This window comes from Mustelus asterias, chromosome 14, assembly GCF_964213995.1.
Source record: "Mustelus asterias chromosome 14, sMusAst1.hap1.1, whole genome shotgun sequence".
NCBI lineage: Eukaryota > Metazoa > Chordata > Chondrichthyes > Carcharhiniformes > Triakidae > Mustelus > Mustelus asterias.
Window position 1 is genome coordinate 44,779,949 of NC_135814.1, and position 23,159 is coordinate 44,803,107.

At 42.8% G+C, this 23,159-nt stretch overlaps 1 protein-coding gene across 1 annotated transcript in view; it reads left to right on the forward strand.

The window, feature by feature from the left end:
* ly75 (lymphocyte antigen 75) overlaps window positions 1–23,159 on the forward strand; it is a 134,189-nt gene that overhangs the window by 62,017 nt on the left and 49,013 nt on the right. Inside the window, exons 11-17 of the mRNA XM_078228282.1 lie at window positions 2,155–2,324; window positions 3,624–3,820; window positions 7,126–7,268; window positions 11,391–11,472; window positions 13,398–13,469; window positions 20,659–20,776; window positions 21,355–21,390. Coding sequence (XP_078084408.1) covers window positions 2,155–2,324; window positions 3,624–3,820; window positions 7,126–7,268; window positions 11,391–11,472; window positions 13,398–13,469; window positions 20,659–20,776; window positions 21,355–21,390 — 818 coding nt within the window. The remainder of the gene's footprint in view (window positions 1–2,154; window positions 2,325–3,623; window positions 3,821–7,125; window positions 7,269–11,390; window positions 11,473–13,397; window positions 13,470–20,658; window positions 20,777–21,354; window positions 21,391–23,159) is intronic.

The window sequence follows — 23,159 nt, forward strand, 5'->3', positions numbered from 1 at the left end:
GTCTCCAGGCTCGCTAGTCTCTCCACCTCTCCCACCCCACTCCTGCCCCCCCGACCAGGAATGTTTCACTCAAGCAGGGTTTACAACAGCTCCCCACTAATGGGCACTGATGGCCCAACCCTGCTGCAGTGAAAGGGGATCATGGAAGCCGCTCAGGAGGTGTGGTAAGAGAGGGTTCCCCCTGGGCATTGCTAGCATGGCATTGCCAGCCTGGCCCTCTAGCACTTTCCAAGGGACTAAGTGGCAATGCACAGGGGCAACCTTGACACTGCCCATCGGGCAACGGCAGTGCCGAGGGGGCGGGGGCTCTGGGGGAGGGGGACCTGCTGCCATTCTGCACGTGGGTTTGGTGACAGAAGGGGGGAGGCCAGCGATTGGGGCTGGTCATCGGGGTGGGTGGAAAGGGGGGGGGGGGGGGTCAGGGCTGCAGGGGGAGAATCGGGACTGCCAAGAGAGGGGATGCGGGGGGGGGGGGGGGGGGGTCAGGGCTGCAGGGGGAGAATCGGGACTGCCAAGGGGGGGGGGGGTGGAGGAGGGGGAGCGGGAGGTGGGTCAAGGCTGGCCTGGACATGTCCGGAAGGCCAGCGATCAGGGTGGGGGGTCGCATGGCCAGTGATCTGGGGGGATGGAGGTCACTGTGCTGGCCAGCGATCATGAGGCAGGCAGTGCAGAGCTACTGCCGATCTCCTGTTCTGGCAGATTGGCGCATGCACGGTGGCTCGCTCAGCACTATGCTGCTGGCCTCTCCAGCAGGAAAATGCTCTGCCCCTGATTTTTAATGAGATTCTCACTCGTGCACTCTGCAGTGCAGAGTGTGGGAGATTCATTTTGAAAATCCTGCTTGAAAAAAGCCAGTGGAATTTGTTCCAGTTTCTATGCGAATTCAGCACTTAGAATTGTTTTGAGAGAATCCCACCTAAACTGGTCTTATGATGCAAGATCTAAGCTGGAGATGGGGGTGAAAAATCTTAAACAATGGGTGACCCATCTCTGGATCTCTTAGTGGAATCAGGAAGTCTGGAGAGAGACCTATTATATCGAGGTGGCACGGTAGCACAGTGGTTAGCACTGTTGCTTCACAGCGCCAGGGATCTGGGTTCGATTCCTGGCTTGGGTGGAGCATACACGTTCTCCCCATGTCTGCCTGGGTTTCTGCTGGATGCTCTGGTTTCCCCCCACATTCTGAAAGACATGCTGGTTAGGTGAATTGGCCCGAACAGGCGCTGGACTGTGGTGACTAGGGGAATTTCACAGTAACTTCATTGCAATGTTACTGTTACATTAACATCGCAATGATGTTACTTGTGACTAATAAATAAACTTAACTTACTTACATCCATCAGAAATATTAATTATTCAGTTGGGTTACAGAATTAAAGAATTACGTTGAAGGAAAAATATTTTGTTTACATTTGAGATCGTCCCAAAAATATTGTGATCAAGGTGGGCTGTTGATCTCTGTTTAGTTTATCCGTCCATGTGTGTTTTCTGACAGAAACAAGTAGTTCATCCATCATCCTCGGGTATTGACTAAAAGTTTGAGTGTTGCCTAGTCAAAAGGCTTGTGGAAGAATCCCCATAAATTATCACCTCTGATAATAGCTGGAACATTGAGGAAAAATAAAGTGTATTGGGAGGGCTGTGGCGTTCTTTGGGTTGGCTGCCAATGAGGTGTATGAATCTTCAAGGTTGTTGTAAGGTATAAAGGAATTGGGGGGTAGTAAAAAGTAGAATTGAGCCTAGCATAAGTAATTCTAAACTGTAGTCTTTTAATAGTGCTTGCTTTTTTAATTCCTGCATACAGTCAAGTTTAGTTGTGAAATGGGAAATCCTGTGGCACAGAGTTCTGTCAGTCAATTGCTGGGTGTTCAGATTTTAAATGTTAATGGTCCTTAATTGGATCCTAACAAACTCCAGACTCTTGCCGGACCATTTCAAAGTGCAGCTAAGCCACTTAATTGTATTTCAAGAAGGTGACGCACCACCACCTTCTCAAAGGCAATTATGGACGAGCAATAAATGTTGGCCTTGTCCACAACTCCTGCATCCTGTGATGAATGAATTTAAAAAATCAACTTTGTGTGGCTTCTACTCAATAGAAAAGAGCTTTTGGTTTCATTTCTGAAAAGTAAATTAATATTTTCTCAACTGTAGGTTTGAGCAAGAATTTATTAATAGCCTGATTGCAAAACAGACCACAGAAAATGGCAAGTACTTCTGGACTAGCTTTCAGGATAAGAATGGAACTGGAGAGTATACATGGTTTACTACACACGAGGAGAAAGAGCCTGTGACGTATACAAACTGGAATGCATATCAGCCAGGTAGGTACTTAAGAGTAAATCTTATTTGTTGTCAAAACTAAAATTTCAGGTCCTTCCCATTAGCTCAGTTGGTGAACGCCCTGTCTAATTTAGAACTGAACCATGTAGATCAAGGAGATCCCAGGATTGATTTCCTGTAGGCAGTGAGTTAGATCATCTTAACTGGGAGTTGGGGAGTGTGGGGGGAGGTGGGAATGCATAGGGCTGCATTTAGCCTCGGCACCTTTCAAGCTATAATGGGTTAAAACCAGCTTTCGACCTCTGCTGTTTAACTTTCCAGATAATGGAAAATGTTGGCAAATGGTCATCAGACAAGGATACGATTGGATTTATTTACGATGCCAATGGAGTCAAAGAGCTTGATGGCAGCTACTGCCACAAACCCTTGTGATAGAAAGATGATGAACTTGATCTTGCACATGAATTAGATTTATGGGGAAGGAGATTTGCACGCGATCAGCCTCACTCTCTTGTCCTCACCTGTTTTGGTTCAGTAGCAAGGCGAGCCAAGACGAGATGGATCTGGGTGCCTTGGTTGACCAGGATCTTCTCTGTGTCTTGCCAAGCTCAATGTGATCCACAACACATTGCTAAACTGTCTTCAAGACTGTTGGACCACAAATTGGTCTCATCTCCTCACCCTGCTGGAATCGGTCTTCACATGCCAGTGTAGACAAATCCCAAAGTTGCAGAGTCAAAGTGGGCAGAGGATGGCCACTGTTGCATCATCACAGCTACTTGGAACCACAAGTGAGATCTGGGTGGTGATGAGGACCAATATAGGACAAAACCACTCCAAAGAGTACAGCAAGCCCACCTCCCATACACCCCTTGCATGTGACAACTTTGGTACAACCAGAATAAAATGGGATATGGCCTCCTTCAAAAGCAATTGCATATCAGGGGTGGAGAGAAAATGCAGGCAGAGGAAATCCCAAAAGAGAAACTTGCTTAGGACTCTATCCGCTCTGGTATCCAGTCCTAGTTTCAGCAGACCCTTTTGGTGACAGATCAGCCATAGCAGTCACTTGTGTACCCACCCAAACCCTAGCAAACACCCCAGATGATGGACATGGTCACCTTCACCTCAAAGGATGACTACACCCTTGGGAGCAATAGCAGCGAGAGTATGATTTAATCCATTCTAGGAAGAAGGCGATACCCCCTTTCTGCAATTATTGGGTAAATGGGAATGTATAAAGGCTTTGTTTTTAGACGGAGCTTTCAAAAGTGGCAATTTAAGTAAAACAGAAAACTACTGTGTCGAAACAAATGACTGAATTTCCTTGCTTGTTCCAGCGTCTCCGGGTGAATGTGTTGTTATGGCGACAGGAAAAGCTCTCGGACGGTGGGAGGTCAAAAACTGTAAAAGCTTCAAAGCAATGTCCATCTGTAAGAAGAGTATTGGCAATACCACAGAAACTGAGGAAACTCACCCAACAGGTTCTTGTCCTACTGGGTGGCAGACTAATGCAGACCTTGATCAATGCTACAAGGTGAGAGTAGCATCCATTTTATGTGATGTGTACATTTTCTTTTAAAGAACAATAATTTCATCTTCAGTTGTTGTTTTTCCCACATTTGAGCAGAATAAGGCAATATATTTGGTTTGTTGGTTAGTGAAATAGGCATATTTACCACCATTCTTCTAAGAGATCTGGCAGCATGTTCCTTTGGGGAAACTATCCCCACAGCAAAAAATTCTCAGGAACTGAGCATTGCATTTAGCATTGACCATTTTACCATATTTGAAGATAAAAAGTAGAACAGGAAAGTGAAAGTTGGATAGCATACAAAAATAATTGGATAACATCCATATTCCTGATTACTACTGGAAATATACATGGTGTGTGGACATGAGAAGCGGGCAGGATAAGGTTCAGTTGTGATAGCACCCACGGTCAAATAGTTTGCCAATAATTGCTGTCTGACACTTAGACATTCAAGAATATTATTGTCTATAGAATCGTACTCTTTCAGTAAAGGAAAGAAAGGGAGAATAGTGCTGGAAAGAGGGAGAAAACAAAGGGAGCATTTCGGGATATAAAGTTGGCTGAGCCCATGGCAATTGGGAGGACACTTTTTTCCCCTCTTGGGCATTGAGATGACTGGTAGTATCATTACTGTCCATATCACGATTTATTGTAGTGATACCTTGTTGCCATGTCTTAGAACTAATAAAGTTTATTTATTTATTAGTCACAAGTAGGCTTACATTAACACTGCAATGAAGTTACTATGAAAATCCCCTGGTTGCCACTCTCCGGCACCTGTTCGGGTACACTGAGGGAGAATTTAGCATGGCCAATGCACCCAACCTGGACTATGGGAGGAAACCGGAGCACCCGGAGGAAACCCACGCAGACATGGGGAGAACGTGCAAACTCCGCACAGACAATGACCAAAGCCGGGAATCGAACCCGATTCCTGGTGCTGTGAGGCAGCAGTGCCAGCCACTGTGCCACCATGCCACCCCATAGTTTAAGATTCTAACATTTAACCTGGCTGTGTAACCCAGGAATGCCAAGTCCCAAAGGCAGCCATTGCTTCCACTCCCAATAGTGACTTGAGTGCCATTAGCAGAAGACCTATGAATAGATGACATGAATAGTTGTCTGGGAACTCCATATTAATTTAAGTTCTTTCAAAACTGTTTGTATGACGCTTTATGTTTAGTACATCAATAGCGGCAACATGTTTGGGATTTGAACAGAGACTTGAATGTGCACTGTTCAGGTTGTCTCTGACATTCAGCCTCTGTTTGAGGTGCAGTGTGGCTACAAGTTAGGAAAGGTTTGAGATGGTGTGTTTAGAGGCCCAGGCTGTGTTGTTTGCAGGATATCATCCCTGGCCGTCTTCAGTGTGTGCCTCCTTCAGTTCTGAATCAATCAAAGTCAACGCACGGGCCTGATGGTGCCGCTGGTCTGACATTGATTTTTCACTGGCCTCAATTTTATAGATATAATGATCTGTCTCTGTGTCATAATATTCTGATTTATTTCTGTGCTTGGTGTTCAAATCCAACCCAGACTGCTGGCCATATTGTAGCTGTAAAATAATGAACAGCAATTGAAAACGAGTGAGGGTTGGAGGATATGGTAGTGGGAGTTTCTCACACAGTTCAGGGTAATAAGGGAACCAGCTTTGCTGTAAGTTGAGATAAGGGAGCAGAGTTTTTGATGACTCGGGCCAGAATTTTGAGGATCGGCCCTCGCCATCCAAGAGTCCCCATCGGCTCTGAGAGCCCACTGCCAATGAGTCGATTGGCTGTCGGCAGGACTCCACCCCTCATTCAGGAGGACGTCCTGCCTTGGAGAGCTGCCAGCCAATCTGATTGGCTGGTAGTTCTCCAGTCCTCCTAGAACAGTGCTGCAGTGGCTGGAACAAACACTGCAAGAAGCTTCCTGAGCCAGAGTCCAGGAAACCAAAGGAAAAAGCAAGTGTCAGGGGTCTCAGGGTGGAGAGGGAGGAAAGGTCTGGTGGGGTTGCCAGGGGAGTGATTGGCATTTTGGGGGTGGATGGGTTGAGAAATAGGCTAGATGGGGAGGGATGTCCACGAGTCACTGGGCCTTAAGGGGAGGGTGCTCCCAGGCAGAAGGGGGCTTCTGGTGGAGGCCCCCTTTCCTGGGCTGTATTTCATTCTCCAGGTAGGAAATGGCTCTTAAGTGGCCATTTACGATCCTTGATTGGGATGTGTTACCTATCCGAGTGCTTGCCCATCCCAGTGTAAAATCACTGAGATTGGGTTGGGCGGGAACCCAGAGGAATTCCCATCCACACAATTTCATGCTGCACCCACGTCAGAACCCAGCAAGGGGAAATGTAAAATTCAGGCCTTAAGGTGTACGTTGGATATAAGCCAAGTGTGTGTTGGAATAGTTGAATCTAGAGATACTGAAGGCATGAATGAGGCTTTCAGCAGCAAATGAGCTGAGATGGGTGAAGTTTAACGACATTAAGGAAGTTTTATTGATGGCACAAATACAAGGTCAGAAGTTCCTCTTGAGATCAGATTTGACACCAAGGTTATTAACAAACAGGCTCAATATTGACCTGTTGCCCGGGAGACAGATGGAGTTGATAGCTGGGAAACAAATTTGGAGTGGGGGCTGAAAACAATGGTTTCAGTCTTGTCAATATTTAATTGAGCAGAAATTTTCTCCAATCAAGACTGAATGCCAGATCAGCAGTTTCACAATTTAGCAAAAGTAGAAAGGTTGAGTGAAGTGGTGGTGGTGGTGAGGAAGAGCTGGGTGTCATAAGCATACATGTGAAAATTAAATCTGCACCGTCAGATGATGCTGCTGCTGAGGAGGAGCAGGTGGAGCCGGACTAGATCCTTGAGGTAAAAATTTGAGGGCAGGGAGTCATCGAGTCACAGAGTTATACAGTACAGGAAAAAGCCCTTCAGCCCGTTGTGTCTGTGCCATTCAAAGACAAACAACCTGACTATTCTAATCCCATTTTCCAACACTTGGCCCACGCCTTGTATGCCTTGGCAATGCAAGTACAGATCTAAATACTTCTTAAATGTTATGAGGGTCTCTGCCTCCACCACCCTTTCAGACAGCGAGTTCCAGATTCCGTTATTCCAGAAGCCATTGTAAATGATTCACTGGCTTTGATTAGATAAATAAGAATGGAACCATGTGAGAACAGCCCCACTGAGCTGGGTGACAATGGAGAGGTGTTGGAGGAGGAATGGTGTGGTGAACCAAGTTAAATGTTTTGTTCCATGTTGAACTATATATCAACTTATAAAGCATCAAAAGTACCATTGTTAACAAATTTACCCTTGTAGGTCTTTCATCATGAGAGAGTGGTACGAAAGAGAACATGGGAAGAGGCTGAACGATTCTGTGAGGCACTCGGAGCACACTTGCCAAGTTTCAGTCACAATGATGAGATATTATATCTTCATAACTTGCTGAGAAATACAATTAGGTAAGTAACGATGCAGAAAGAAATGCATGGTTTAACTTTATTGCTTCCATGCTTGGCTTTGTATAGTTTGCAAACTGTAATTTAATTCCTTGAATGCCAAATACTTAGTCTGTAGTTAAATGGTTTATTCTGTGTACATCCGAAGCTGTTTTGGGTTGTACAGAAGGTTGGATGTCAGCTGAAGACATTCAGCAGATCTTCATCATTTTTGCTTGCACATGACTTGGGGTGGCAAGCTCTTATTGAAAATGGGCAAGAATTTTATTTCAATATCATAATGCAAGTCAAATATTCAAAGTGCATTCATCTACTCCATGTAAAACAGACAATTTGGATTTCTTGATTTTTGTGTTAATGGAAAGTCGATGTTTAAAGGGAGAAAAAATGTATTATCTTGAATTTTTGGATGGAGAGGAATATTGTGTTTTTGCAGTATTTATTTTGGCCTGATTTAACATTGCTATTTTTAGGTATTGTTTCGTCCACTGATTTCCAGAGAGAACATACAATCTATTCCTGAATTCAGATCAGTTCAATTAAAATTATTTTTAGATGTTGAAATTTCAACTCTGACTGAAGCAAAATTATTCGATGCCTCGAACATTTTGTGGTGTAAAAGTTATGTCAAATTATCAGGGATAGGTTGTTCTTCAGAGAAAGCAGAGATGCAAAGGAACAGTAACAGACAGGTGAGGTGTAGCACCAAAGGCGGATACTTTGCACTCACTATTTGCCTGTAAAGCTGAGTTCTAAGATGAAGTGCATTTAACCTGGATTTTTCAAGAATTCCTGTCCTTGTGCACTGAAGACAGACTAGACAGTTGAACTAAATGTAGGAATGGCACAACCAGTGGTCATCAAGATTACCACAGCATTTTTCTGCATGAGATTCTTTGCAGGGCAAAGTTAACCTGCAGTCATTAGATGTGGCACACAGGTAGTGCTTTATTTGTCAGAGCAAGCAACTCAATTTCCCATGGACATCAGGCCATTGCATAAGACGTTATTGCTCCTTTTAAAATTGCTGGAAATCATTGGTTAAGGGCCACACAAAGCTGCCTAATACAAACTGCACTACAAACATGTTGGTGATGACCAGCACAGGATTATGCAGGTCAGTGCCTGTTTCCCAATCAGCAGCAGCATCATTACTTTAAGGCCCTCTTTCCCCCTGTCATTATTTAATGTGTAACGTGGAGCATGAAGCTGGCTCCTCAGAAATCAAAGCTACTCTTTTTGACCTTGGGTCATGATAGCTGTGTGAAAGCTTTGAAATGTTGTTGAGCATAAGCAAGATGAAGTGTGTGCAGCAAGGGGAATTGGTTTTGACCATGCCATTGATCATTTGGAATAGTGTTTCAGAATTTTGACCCATCTGGTGACAATGTACTGTACAGCTCATTCAAAAGTGCCAAGATGATCATCAGTCTGCTCTATGCTTTGTTTTCCATGCAATAATAAGATAGAATAATAATAGGCATAATAAAGTGTGTATAAAAAGAGGGCAATCATCTGGGAAAGAAGACGAAAAAGCGCCATACACAATCCGACAACCCTGATATTAAGGCTGCTAGAACCATACCTGGTTTCTATAGTAGCAATACATGCATGCAAAAGAGATGTCGTGTCTAGCCTGCCTCTGAGGGTCGGTGGGAGAATACTGCTGTGTATTATCCCGGGATTCCCAAATTTCTCCACTGTGATGCCATTATTAATTATTCTAGGAAGTGAATCTGAATAGTGTACTCCTTCATACTTGCCTTCATCTGTTGTAACCAGATTAACAATGTCTTGAATGAGTGGCATCAATATTCTGTATTCAAAGATAATTTTTCTTTCAAAACCTACATGTTTCATTACAGAATAAGGGAATGATTTTTTCAAGTGCATCATGATAGCTTTTCAATTTTAGCCAGTTTGACAATCCATCACATGTTATTGAGCTTAATTGTAAACTTTGATGCCAAATGCTGAGAGAGTCAGCATATAAATGAATTTGGTAAGAAAATGAGAAGCATTGTATGTTGCTTTGTGGAGAGACTTCTACTTCTGCATCCTTCACTTAAAGCCAAGGTTGTCAAATATTTGGAGAGTAGTTGATTCAAAATCTGTCTGTCCTTGGTAGTTTATGTGACACCACCTGCGTTTCTTCCCAACCATTATTTATCCTTTACAACCATGTATCCATATTAGCTAATTTTACATGTGCATATGATTCATAGTCACAAACTTACAGAATATTGAAAGGTCTGGATAGAGTGGACATGGGAAAGATGTTTCCATTAGAAGAAGAGATTAGGATCTGAGGGCACAGCCTCAGAGTAAAAGGATGACCTAGATGAGGAGGAATTTCTTCAGCCAGAGGATGATGAATCTGTGGAATTCATCGCTACAGAAGGCTGTGGAGGCCAAGTCATTGAGTGTATTTAAGACCGAAATAGATAGGTAAGACTATATAGACTGATAAGGGGGCAAAGGTTACGGGGAAAAGGCAGGAGAAACATATCAGCAATGACCGAATGACAAAGCAGACTCGATGGGCCGAATGGCCTAATTCTGCATCCTATATCTTATGATAAGAGTCCCATTAATGAATTGTATAGAATGACTTTACCTACAACACAAAAAATGGGAATTGGGCCCACCAGTGCATATGTTCACACAAGACTACTAATTGATTAGTGAGCGAAGGAGGGATGATACTGAAGATTCTTTCTCGCAGTTTCAAAAGCACTATCCTGCCACCTATGGCTATAAAGTATGTGTATGTATAGTGCTGAGATAGGACCCTCCTAAAACTTTATTGAAAAAGTATATTAAATTTAGAATAGTCACCTTTATTGGGTTCATTTTCAGCTGGTTATACAGCATAATATTGGTGTACTTTCAAGCTAGTATTGGAGTAACTTTGGGGTGCAAACGTACTTTAATTTTTAGAAACCTAGACATCGAGGGGAATTAGAGCATCAGTAGGCTGCAATAGGCATGAAATGCTGTCCTAGATGGTATAACAGCATATCAGGCAATGGTGTCTTTATGGAAAATGATTCATTGAAGCGTCTTGTTGACGTACATTCCTTATTTCTGCAATGGTACATACCCAGCTGTTTTAATGATCATGCCTTTTGTTCTGCTGAGTCGCTTATCTATTATACAAAGAAGCATTTTAAAAAATCAGATTGAACATTGTTTTGCCAAGTGGGAGCGTTACAATGGAGCTCTGTTGTTCTGTGTGGGATCTCTGCGCACATGTTCTCCTAAATTTCTTTGGCAGATCAGGTTAACACAAGTAAATACCACGTTTAATATGATTCATGATTCCTATTGTGCTGCAGTTTAAGAAAAATAAAGCCTGCAGACATCCTTTCAGGGTTTCTGCTTGTGGTTGGGAGGGAGAGCACGGCCGCATTGTGTAAAGGGGCCGGGTGCGCGTGATGCTAGGCTGCTCTTGCTGCGTTCTCTGTGCTTGCTGCAGTAGCATAACTGGTTTGTAATATGAATGGTTGATTGTACAGTATTTAAATGAAAGCAATGTAACTGTACCAGATAGAGTTCAATGTGGAGAAGTGTGACGTCATCAGCTTTGGATCTGAGAATGACAAATGATGAGGGACTAGGACCTTTGGAGGAGCAAAGCAGTTCAGGTATCCATGTACACATTTGTATAGTGGATAGTTACGAATGGTAACCAGAAATGCAAATTAACCAAGAGAATACCAAGGCATGAAGGATTCAAATACAAGGACAGGTTGCGTAAACCTGGTTTGTATTTTCCTGAATTTGGGTTTAAAATGATTAATTCAATAAGTTAGATACAAAGAACTATATCCTTGCATCTTAGCTTTAAAACTAGACCATTTGGAAATCAACTCAGGAAACATCATTTCACACAAGGGGTAGCCTGTCACTTGCTCCACATAAGATTGTGGTAGATGCTGGGTTAATTGACATTTTAAAGATGGAGGCTGAGAGATTTTTGTTAAATAACAATTTCGAGGCTTTTGGAACACAAGGGTGTAAATGTAGTTGAGGTACACATCAACCATGATCTGGACTTGTGGGGCTGAGTGGCCTAATCCTGTTTCCTAAACCTGTTGTTCTGTTAATTTTTCCCTTTTACAGTGATGAACGTTGGTTTTGGGTTGGATTGAACAAGAGAAATCCAGATTCCAAAGGCTCTTGGGAATGGAGTGACAGCAGGCCGGTAATTTTTTATTTTTCTTGCAGTTTAACAGATTTTGTTTATGTTAATAAAAGCTAATTAGAAGTCCAGTGTCGCACCAAATTTTCAGCTTCAGAGATTTCCCTTTGCAAATATGTTCTCGTGTTTTATTCCCATTGTGATTTGTTAAATTTGTCTTTGCATCCATCTCTCTCAAATTCAGAAGTATTTTTCAGTGTTGGTGTTACATTCAGACACCAAACTGGATGAAGTTAATCTCGCAATAGAGACCACAAATCATAGAATGATTGAATGTAACACCAACACCAACACACCATACATATCCACAATATTATGGACTGGTGCCCACATTGTAACAAAATAACTTCTGGTGTAAAATTACTACATTAGCAATGATGTTGATCATCCCAAAGCTGATTTTTTTAAATGCAGGGTATGCCTTGGGATATAAGGTTATAGAACAATAGAATCCCTGCAATGCAGAAGGAGGCCATTTGGCCCATCAGGTCTGCACCAACCACAATCCCACCCAGGCCCTCTCCCCGCATTTACCTCAGCTAGTCCCACTGACACTAAAGGGCAATTTAGCATGGCTATTCCACCTAACCCCCACATCTATGGACTGTGGAAGGAAACCCACACTGACACAGGGAGAATGTGCAAACTCCACACAGACAGCGACCCAAGCTGGGAATTGAACTCGTGTCCCTGGCGCTATGAGGCAGCAGTGCTAACCACTGTGCCACCATTGGATTAAGTCTTCAGCTCTTCTAAATTCCTTTTGTTGTCCAGTGTTCTTTTCTGGACTCAAACAGTTTATATCGAATTTGTACACTTCTGTTCTTCGTTGAATGGACATTTTGTTCATTTCTTTTAAAGATTTTTCATTAATTCACCATTTGATGCAAATGTCAATTTGTTCCAGTAGTTCACAACTTGAAATGTAAAATATACCACTGGTGTGCCTGTACATTGGTGTGCAGCATCTATATTAATGACTTAGATCATCTAAGTTTGCTGATGATATCAAGCTAGGTAGAAAGTTAAGCCATGGAGAGAACACAGGCTGCAAAGAGATATAGGCCACGATTCTCCAATGTCAAATGCCCCGAGAATGAGAATTTGGTGCTAAAGCAAAACTCCATTCACTGCAGTGGGACTGGAGAATCCCAGCCGTGGGCGAGGTCGGAGAATTCCAACCATAGACAGATTGGGTGAATGGGCAACAAGATATCAGATGGAGTATAATATAAGGAAGTGTGAAGTTCTTCACTTTGATCATAAGAATAAAAGAACAGAATACTTTTTTTAAAAAGGTGTGAAACTTAAGTGTTGATGTTCAAAGAGTCTTGGGTATGCTCATGTAAGGAGCACAAAGTTAGTATGCAGGTGCAGCAAGCAATTAGGAAAACAAATGGCATGTTGGCCGTCATTGCAAGAGGATTGGAGAAAAATAATAAATTGCTGTCATTGTACAGGGTTTTGGTGAGACCGCATCTGGAGTACTGTGTGCAGTTTTGGTCTCCTCATTTCAGAAGGGAGATTGGAGGCAGCACAGTGAAGGTTCACTAAATTGTCGTTTGATATTATAGAACTTGTATTGCTGACAAAACTCAAGATTACGAATCAGAGTCCACTTGCCAACCAATCAGCATTCTCTCTTCATGCAGTATAAATTGCCTTTCCCTTTACAATTTGCATTCTTGTGAACCTGTTCTGGCGAGTGCGCAATAAAATACTTCAACAGCATATCACTTTTTGCAGCAATTATTAACTATACTTAGTAGAGATCATTTGCAAATCCAACAGCAAGACACTCCCATGGTGAGCATGGATAATAGACTCTTGTCACTGATGTGGCCTGTGTATGATTGTTGATGCCCACTAAGAGCATATTATCTCAAACATTTATTGCCGGACATGTTCTAATCTTTTATTTTTGGTAGGTTTCCCTGGTGACGTTACCCTTTGACTTTAAAGAAGATGACTATGCTATCAGAGACTGCGGTGCATTTCAGGTGAGATTCTGATACTTTTTGGAACTAAATTGTTTAGTTTATTTGTTCAAGATGTATTGTGATGCCGGCAAAGCTACATTCGTTGCTCATCCCTGTTTGCGCTCAGAAAATGGTAGTGAGCCATTTGCTTCTATGAAATGGGCAGTACGGTGGCACAGTGGTTAGCACTGCGGCCTCACAGAGCCAGGGACCTGGGTTCAATTCCGGCCTCGGGTCACTGTCTGTGTGAAGCTTGTATATTCTCTTTGTGTCTGGGTTTCTTCCAGGTGCGGTTAGGTGGATTGGCCATGCTAAATTTCCTCTTAGTGTCAGGGAAATTAGCAGGGGTAAGGGGATAGGGCCTGGGCAGGTTTGTTGTCGGCGTAGGTGTGATCGGCCAAATGGCATTGTTCTGCACTGTAAGGATTCTATGATTCTACAAAATTCTCTTCCCCAGAAAGCAGTGGAGACTGGGGCACTCAGTATATTCAGGGTTGAGTTAGACAGATTTTGATAAACTAGAGAGTTGAGGGTTATGCTGGGCAGACAGGGAAGTGGAGTTGTGCCCACAATCCGATCAGCCATGATCTAATGAAATGGTGCAGCAGGCTTGAAGGATGAGGGGGCCACTCCCCCTGATTCTCATGTTTGCATGCTTCAACTGTTATACCCTTATGCTGCTGCTGACCCCATGATTATGTTAGGCAGGGAATTCCAGAGTTTTGACCAAGCAACAATGTAGGGACAGCATCTCCATTCACTTCAGCATGATGTGATTTGTGAGTAAATTTAGTTATGTTGACGTTCTTGTACACTTCTTGCTACTGTTCTGAAGATGCTCTTTAAGCTTGGTGGGTTGCTACAGTACATTCTGTAGTTAGTTCATTCTGTAGTAACCCTGGTTTCAGTGACAGGCACCAATCAAGCACACTGCTTTGTCCTTAATGGTGTTTTGTTTTTAAGCGTTGTTACAACTCATCCATCCGTTTTGAGTGGTGAATATTCCATTACACTCCTGACTTGATTATTTGAGGAGTCAGAAAGGTCAGGTTCGATATACTGATGATCACCCCACAATGACTGGCCCAATTCAACATCTGGTCAGCAGTGACCTCCTGGATATTTCTGAACAGTGTTTCAGCAATGACTGTGTCTTTTGACTGTCAGGAAGATGGGGCTAAGCCTTTGCTTGTTGGAGAAGATTATTGTCTGCTTCTGTGCAATGGAAAAATTACTGACTATTTTCAGCCCAAGCATGGTTGTTATCCAGATTTTGCTGGTAAAATAGTTTAGAGGAGTTGAAAATGTGTTGAATGTTGTAGAGCAGTTGACAAATAGCCCTATTTCTGACCTTAAGACAAAAGAAAGTCACTGAAGCTGCTGGAGATACTTCGGCCAAGAACACTGCAAAGGAGATTCCTGTAGAGATGTCATGGGTTCTGATAATTGTGACCATTTCCTGTGCTGCGTATTACTCCAGCCCCACAAATTATTCCTGTTGACCACAGATGACCTCAGTTTTGCTAGGGCTCTGTTACATCCTACCCGATTAAATGCTGACTTAATGTCTCTTGTTTTTGCCTTTTTGATTTCTTTTAGTTGCAATTTGAATGTTGTATTATTTCCTGCCGAATCTTTGCACTATGTTACATTTTTTCTCCACTCTTCACACAACAATCTTGCTGACAGCTACAGTGCGATGTGCGCAACAACAAATGCTGGCTGAAGTCCTTTGAGGGTTTTACTGACACACTGAATCAGAGGGAGAAATAAATGTGTGAAAAAAACAAAATATCAGCCAGAATGATTAGCATGTTGGTCTCTCTAACAACACATTTACAGAAGTTGCTAACCCAAGCCTTTTCCCAGTGGTTCTATACAAATGTGCATGGTATAGTGTCCCAATAATTATCAATGTCTCCATTGTCACATTTGATTTAACTTTGTGTATTTCTGCAAGCGAACTGTCACAGCAAGAAGTACGACCAATTTTGTTTTCCTTTTTGCTGTTTAGCCATTGTGGTACGATTGTTTTGCCTGCTTGTTAATTGTTACACCCCCAGCTTATTCCTGGCTAATATTACAACATCAGTTAATGTGCCGTCCAGACATGTTTCATACAGGTGACTGATGAATTAGTCATCATGACCAGCACTTCAATCATTTTCCCTAACAACAATATCATCTTACCCATTAACACACATTTAGAATTATGTAACACCTTTAGCACAGTAAAGCAAGGTTCTACATAGGCATACAGTTGTCGACAGGGCCTTCAACAGCATGCAGTCCATCTCCTGCACCACAACCCTCATCCTCTCCCCTCCCTCCCAGAACAAGGATAGAGTTCCCCTTGTTCTCACATTTCACCCCACCAGCCTCCGCATGCAAAGCATAATCCTCCGCCATTTTCGCCAACTCCGGCGTGATACCACCACCAAACACATCTTCCCTTCACTCCCTCTGTCAGCATTCCACAGAGACCATTCTCTCCAGGATAACCTAGTGCACTCCTCCACTATACCCAACACCTCTCCTGTCACTCATGGCACCTTCCTATGCAATCACAGAAGGTGTAACACCTGTCCCTTTACTTCTTCTATGCTCACCATCCAAGGTCCAAAACATTCATTCCAGGTTAAGCAGTGTTTCACTTGCACCTCTTTCAATTTGGTGCATTGCAATCGCTGCTCCCAATGTGGTCTCCTCTATATTGGAGAGACCAAGCACAGACTGGGTGATCGCTTTGCTGAGCACCTTCGGTCTGTGCGCAATCAGGACCCTGACCTTCCAGTTGCTTGCCATTTTAACACACGATCCTGCTCCCATGCCCACATGTCTGTCCTTGGCCTGCTGCAATGCAAGAAGTCTCACAACACCAGGTTAAAATCCAACAGGTTTACTTGGTAGCAAAAGCCACAAGCTTTCGGAGCGCTGCTCCTTCGTCAGGCTGCTCCTTCAAAGGAGCAGCGCTCCAAAGGCTAGTGGCTTTTGCTACCAAATAAACCTGTTGAACTTTAACCTGGTGTTGTGAGACTTCTTACTGTGTTTACCCCAGTCCAATGCCGGCATCTCCACATCATGACTGCTGCAATGTTCCAGTGAAGCTCAACGCAAACTGGAGGAACAACATCTCATCTTCCGGCTAGGCACTTTACAGCCTTCTGGCCTCAACATCGAATTCAACAACTTCAGATGATTTGCTCTACCTCACATCAACCCCTTTTGTTTTCATTCTATTTTATTTAATTTTTTTACTATTCTCTATCTTTTATTTCTTTATTGTCTGTCTTCATTTTTCTTCCCCCCCCCCCCCACTCTTTCCCCTTTCCCTTACCTTTTCTCCCCCTTTGCTTCCCCTTTTCTAAATTTTACCTCTGTCCCATCCATTTTCTCCCCCCCCCCCCCCCCCCCCACCTTCCTCCAACATCTTCATCTGTCACAGTTTAAACCTCTCATTTTAGCTTCTCTGCCGTTTGGTCATTCACATCCCTTATTCTCTCTCTGGACAGCTATTAGCAGTCTTTCCCCCTGGTATCTATGACTATGACTCATCTTTCATTCCCTCACCCTCCGGTATAAATATCTCCCACTTTCTATGCCTTTTAGCTTTGACAAAGGGTCATCTGGACTCGAAACGTCAGCTCTTTTCTCTCCTTACAGATGCTGCCAAACCTGCTGAGATTTTCCAGTATTTTCCCTTTTGGTTCTACATAGGCATATTGCCTAACAAAATGATGAGCTACTTAAGGAGGTATTAGGACATGTTCCCAAAAGCTTAGTCAGATAGGTTGGTTTTTAAGGAGCAACTTAAAGGGGATGAGGGAGGTAGAGAGACAGAGGTTGATGGAGGGATTGCAGAGCTTGGAGCTTTGGCAGCGAAAGGCACTGGTCCAGCAATGGCGTGATTTAAATTGGATGCACATGACATCAGAATTGGAGGAGCACAGATAGCATCTTAATGTGATGATACTGCTGCATTTTCCCAAGTGCAAAGTCATTAATGCCAGTTATCCAAACAACAACTTCCTGTCCATGTTTTCCATTAACAATTACCACTCTTCACCTGTGCACTGTGTCAAACAGTGCTCCGCACTCGAGGGTTAAACTCTCCAGGGTATGCTTTCCTGCATTAGTATTTGCAAACTTCAGTGAATGTAAGCGTGAGGGAGAATGTTGTGTGTTGTTGTCTTCCCCCTGAGGCACTGAACGTGATAGAATGCTGGCTGCAAGAAATATGAATGAGAAGGGAATGGAGAGCTATGATAGATTTAGATGAGGAAAGATGGGAGGGGGCTTAAGTTGAGCATAAATGCCAGCTGGACTGGTTGGGCCAAGTGGCCTGCTTCTGTGCTGTATAGCCTGTGTAAAAAAACTGTATTCATTTACTTGAAATGGCAACATGCTGCATATGAACCTTTTAATGTTATAGTGGTCCTGTATTGCTGTGTGGAGATGAGTGAGCAAAGAGATGACATCCAAGTAGGTTAGTATTAAGGCAAGATGTACTCTAGGTAGGTGCCTTGGAGATCCAAGCATTTGTCAGACTTTGTTTAGTTTAAAGTTTATTTATTAATGTCACAAGTAGGCTTACGTTAACACTGCAATGAAGTTACAGTGAAAATCCCCCAGTTGCCACACTCTGGCACCTGTTCGGGTACACTCGGGGAGAATTCAGCACAGCCAATCAACCTAACCTGCACGTCTTTCAGACTGTGGGAGGTAAACCGGAGCACTCGGAGGAAACCCAATCAGACATGGGCAGAAAGTGCAGACTCCACACAGACAGTGACCCAAGCCAGGAATCAAACCTGAGTCCCTGGCGCTGTGAGGCAGCAGTGCCAACCACTGTGCCACTCACAACGAATGCCCACAACGTGCAGCTTCACATTTGCTTTGTAAGCTATCAAACAGGAGTTTGATGCCGTGCCACTTGCCAGTGACAGCATTTCATGCATCCTTGTGAAGCTTTTTTCACATCAGTTTCTCACACACAAACACCAATATCCTTGTTAACAAAGACTGATAAATACTGAGAATGCAGTTGAACCTTTACACAGACTGAAACATTATTTGTTTCCTAAACCAGCTATTTGACTTGAAGTGACCACAAACCTTTAAATTTGAGATACTTGCTGCATTTTACATATTCTCATGAAGTTATCTTTCAGCTCAAGGTCAAAAGTAAAATGCTGAGCTAGCACTTCATGCAAATTGTTTAAATATTTGATGCTGGAAGACATGGGCTTTTTGTTAACTTTGTGCTAGCAACTGAGACATTTGCCAGGATTGCAAAATTTGCCCTTGATGTTTTGAGTGAGAAAATGGGTGCAAGTCAAAAATTTCCCCTGTATGAATTTGGTGGATTGGCCTTGCTGCCTGTCAGAAGAGAACATTTTGAGGCTGTTTTCAGATTTGGGTCCATTTAATGCAGCCAGGGAATTATAGGCACCCATGCTCTGCTGCAGCTTATCATAGAAATCATAGAAACCCTACAGTGCAGAAGGAGGCCATTCGGCCCATCGAGTCTGCACCGACCACAATCCCACCCAGGCCCTACCCCCACATATTATCCACTAATCCCTCTAACCTACGCATCCCAGGACTCTAAGGGGCAATTTTTGTAACCTGGCCAATTAACCTAACCCGCACATCTTTGGACTGTTCTTTGGAAATTTTTGACTTGCACCCATTTTCTCACTCAAAACATCAAGGGCAAATTTTGCAATCCTGGCAAATGTCTCAGTTGCTAGCACATCTTATGGTGAGTTCCAAACATTGCTCGGTTTTGACTCTGACCCGGTCATTAGCTTGGAACGTGGAAAATACACGGGGATGTCAGCAGCACATTGCAGTATTTTTCTACTTCTACGTTTGTGAAGCAGCTATGCTCTTACAGTTGTACTTCTAGATTGCAATCTGAACTCTACAAAGAATGGAGGACAATCTGCGTATCTAAACGGGTTTTCATTTGAAACTGATATGCTGTTAACATTTTTACATGCCAATCGAAAACTATACTTGGTGGAATCTAATGTCTTGGGACTGAGATCAGACAGAAGGGTGAAGGGTGGAGCTCCTGTCATCTTTCTGCCTCCTTCTGTCTAGGGCAGGAAGGCAGCCTTTCATCTCAGAGGCCAATTGAAATCCTTCAGTCGCCATTCAATCTGTGGCAGGCAGGCAGGATACTTCCATTATCCAGGGAGACCCAATTGTCCTCGGACTTTTTTGGGGGATGAGGAGGGGGTCTCATTCTCGTACAGTCTTCCAGATCAAGGAATCCAGCATTTGGAAGTAGGTGATCCTATTGGAAGCTGTCCTTGCAATCTCCATCCTGCTCATCTCTATCTGGAGATTCATGCATAAACCCCAGTGCAAAACAGCCACCTTGGGTCACTTTCTGTGTGGAGTTTGCACATTCTCCCTGTGTCTGCGTGGGTTTCCTCTGGGTGTTCCGGTTTCCTCCCACAGTCCAAAGATGTGCAGGTTAGGTTGATTGGCCATGCTAAATTGCCACTTATTGTCAGGGGGACTAGCAGGGTAAATATGTGGGGCTACGGAGATAGGGACTGGGTGGGATTGTGGTCGGTGCAGACTCGATGGCCGAATGGCCTCCTTCTGCACTGTAGGGATTCTATGAGCCTTTCCAGTGGGAGGCTAGACACTGTCCATGGAGTGTTTGATTGCCTCAGAATAGTGTTGGATCACCGGTGGAAAGGAGGTGCTGGGCTTCTTCAACTGGTGAGGTGGATCCATGTTACCACCGCTAAATTCTGTCATACATCAGCTGAGCCTTGGATATGCAGTGTCACCCTCAGCCCACCCCCATGCCAGCAGCTTCACCTGCAGGTGAAAAACAAGTGGGAATCAGTTAAAAATGTGGAAATGTTTGAAAATATTTGTTAAAAAGTTCATAATAATGGAAGTGGTGAGAGATTTTATAAATTAAATAACAAGAATATTTGCTTTGAAGGGCTATTGCAAGAATAAGCTGCAGTTGAGCAATAGCAAATTTAACTCCTTACTCGAGTAGGTTTACAAGCACAGACCTGCGAATGTTTAGTCAGCAGTTAAGTGCTCCAATTTTATAGCTCCTTTGTAGCTGAAATGTTCAGCTATTAATGGCATCCATTGGAAGCATTAAGTATGGAATGTAGGTATTTTGGATGATAAGCAGTGGGTTACCGATTTTTGTTTTGTACTTCCACAGACCCAGAGACCTCTTTGGCATCATTTTATGATGATTGACGTCAGAAAGAAATTTGACTATCACTTAATGCCCTTCCACTGTGATATTAAACTGGAGTGGGTGTGTCAAATACCTAAAGGTAAGTTGTTGTTTATTCAAATTAACTTCAATTGTTCATGGCGGGTTAGTCAACTTTGTTGCTGCAATTATCATTTGTTTAATTAAATATTTCATGTAGTGCCTTGGCATTGCTCAATTCATTACATTATCAGCGATGATGATGTTAGGAAATGGGCTCAGCTAGTAGCAGAAAGTTAACATGGAACAACTTTAAGATTTATTGTTCAATGATGCTTTGAACTTTTGGTTTGTTTGTTTATATATATATTTAACAAGAGCCTAAGTGGGGGGAAGTGAATCACAGCATGTTTGATTTGTGACTAGTAAAATAAGCTCGTTGTAGAAAAGCTGTGGGGAGAATTTCTACCGGTACCCTGTTTCTTGCTGTGACTTCAGGGAAGATGGGTGGAATCCCTGTAAAAACCGCACAAGTGTGCACTTGCGGCCATTTACACCATTTCTCTGGGATTGTAGTCGAGGTTACAAAAGGAGAGCAGGAGAGGTTCCATGGAAATTCCAGTTGACAATTCATTAGATGTTACTTTGTTGTTTTATCATTTGCCTGTAAATAATTATTTCACCCTTTGGATTTGGCAGGAGCTAAATTGAGGAGACCTGCCTGGTACATTCCTGGTAAGTCAATGCACAGAGACTAGCCTCCGCCTGAATTGCACTGAGGTTCAAGTGTCAAACATTATTTTAAAAAGTGTTGCATAGTATTTTGTTTCCCACGTTACTCCGAATAGGATAGATAAGTGCAGTGAGTCTACAAAATTGAACTATAGCCACCTGAGATCCTAAGAGCACATTGTTAATCTGTGTTCATGAAACACGGGCACCACACACTGCCAGAGCTTATCCATTTGAATCCATGCAGGAGCCTTGTCTGCTTCAGATAACTCCAATGCAGCATTACCCAAGAAGACTTTAATGTTCTGCAGTGCTGATACTTTATCAGCCCTGAGGGACCATTGGCAGTGACAGCAAGGTCAGAGCCCTCGGAAAGCTGGGGCAGGGAAAGGAAGCCAAATAGGTCAATTCTGGCCATGGAGCTTTTAATGAGTTGTCTCTGTATATAGTTGAGTTTGGAAAGCCTTGAAGATTTTGAAGCAATCCAGTCTAGAGATAATAAGAGTGGCTCAGGTGGAGTGGAAATGTGAAGTATTGCAGATGTGGAAGAACGCAGTTTATTGATGCTAACAGAAGGGCCAGGCGTTTCTGTTTAGCTACAATTGGTAATCCAAGCGCAAATTGTGGTAATTTTCTGTATTGAAGCTTTTGCTTAGCTTTCTGCTCAGGCTCATTTGCATATTATTGAAGATAAAATCATCCCCAAGTCAGCACAATCAGGCAGCATTTTAGAAGGATTTTAATTTGCATAAAAAACTTTCTGACTAACCTTGATACAGTTTCATTACTGTAACTGAAAATGGCTTTGGGACCAAAACAATACTGGTCAGTGCTTAGTCCACCACCTGCAAGTAACTGAGTTTTAAATAATTGAAAATTACATTATAAAAATATACAGGACTATTGTTCCATTTTTATATGGTAACCCGTTTGAGCAAATTACATTTTTAAAGCTTTTAGAGATACCTGTTAGTGTACTTGTGGCTTTAAAAGAAGTTTTACTTTAAGAATCACCTTCAAAGGCTCGCAAACAGATGTAACTTGTGGAAATTCTTCAAGGTGATTCATTCGATTTTTTTCTTTAGCCCTTTGAAAGCTTTTAAAACTAGCGCAAAAGATCATGGGACTTTAATTTGTGCTCGAAATGTTTGACCTTTTTATGCCAGTTTGGCCAATTTCAGGTGAACAGCAAAACTCTAAGCCACAGGTTTTGAAGTTCATTTCAATTTACCCAACGCAGTGCATTGAGTGATCAAATGGCAACCAAGGTGCTCCTCCCAGTGGCTATTCTGCACATTCCACAGGCAAATTAGTATGGACACACTTGCTGGCAAAGAAGTTATATTGTTTTTACTGCTTGCTATAAGGTGGCTGTCTGCATGAAATTTGAACTTGGTGCCAGGGTGCAGAGTAAGGAACTTAGTGTCAACAACCAGCAGAATCTCACTAGTACTGCTTATGAGTGCGCATAAATGTAGAATGAAGCAATTAATTTAAAGTTCTTGTTTTGTTATGGTGAATGAATGCTGTATCCCTCTTTGAATAAGTTAGCTGAGAGAGGAATCTATGAACATGTAAAGCATTTATCCACTAATGTTTCCAACAGCCGGTTCCAGAATGTGAAGGTTTAATTAGCTTGTAAAGCAGATTTGAGGAAGTGACAACCCAGACTAGTTGACAGATGTATCAATAGCCTTTTCAGTAAACAAAAATGTATTTTCAATTTGGGATGTATCAAGTGAGGAACAAAGTGCACTCCAATTTTAAAAGTT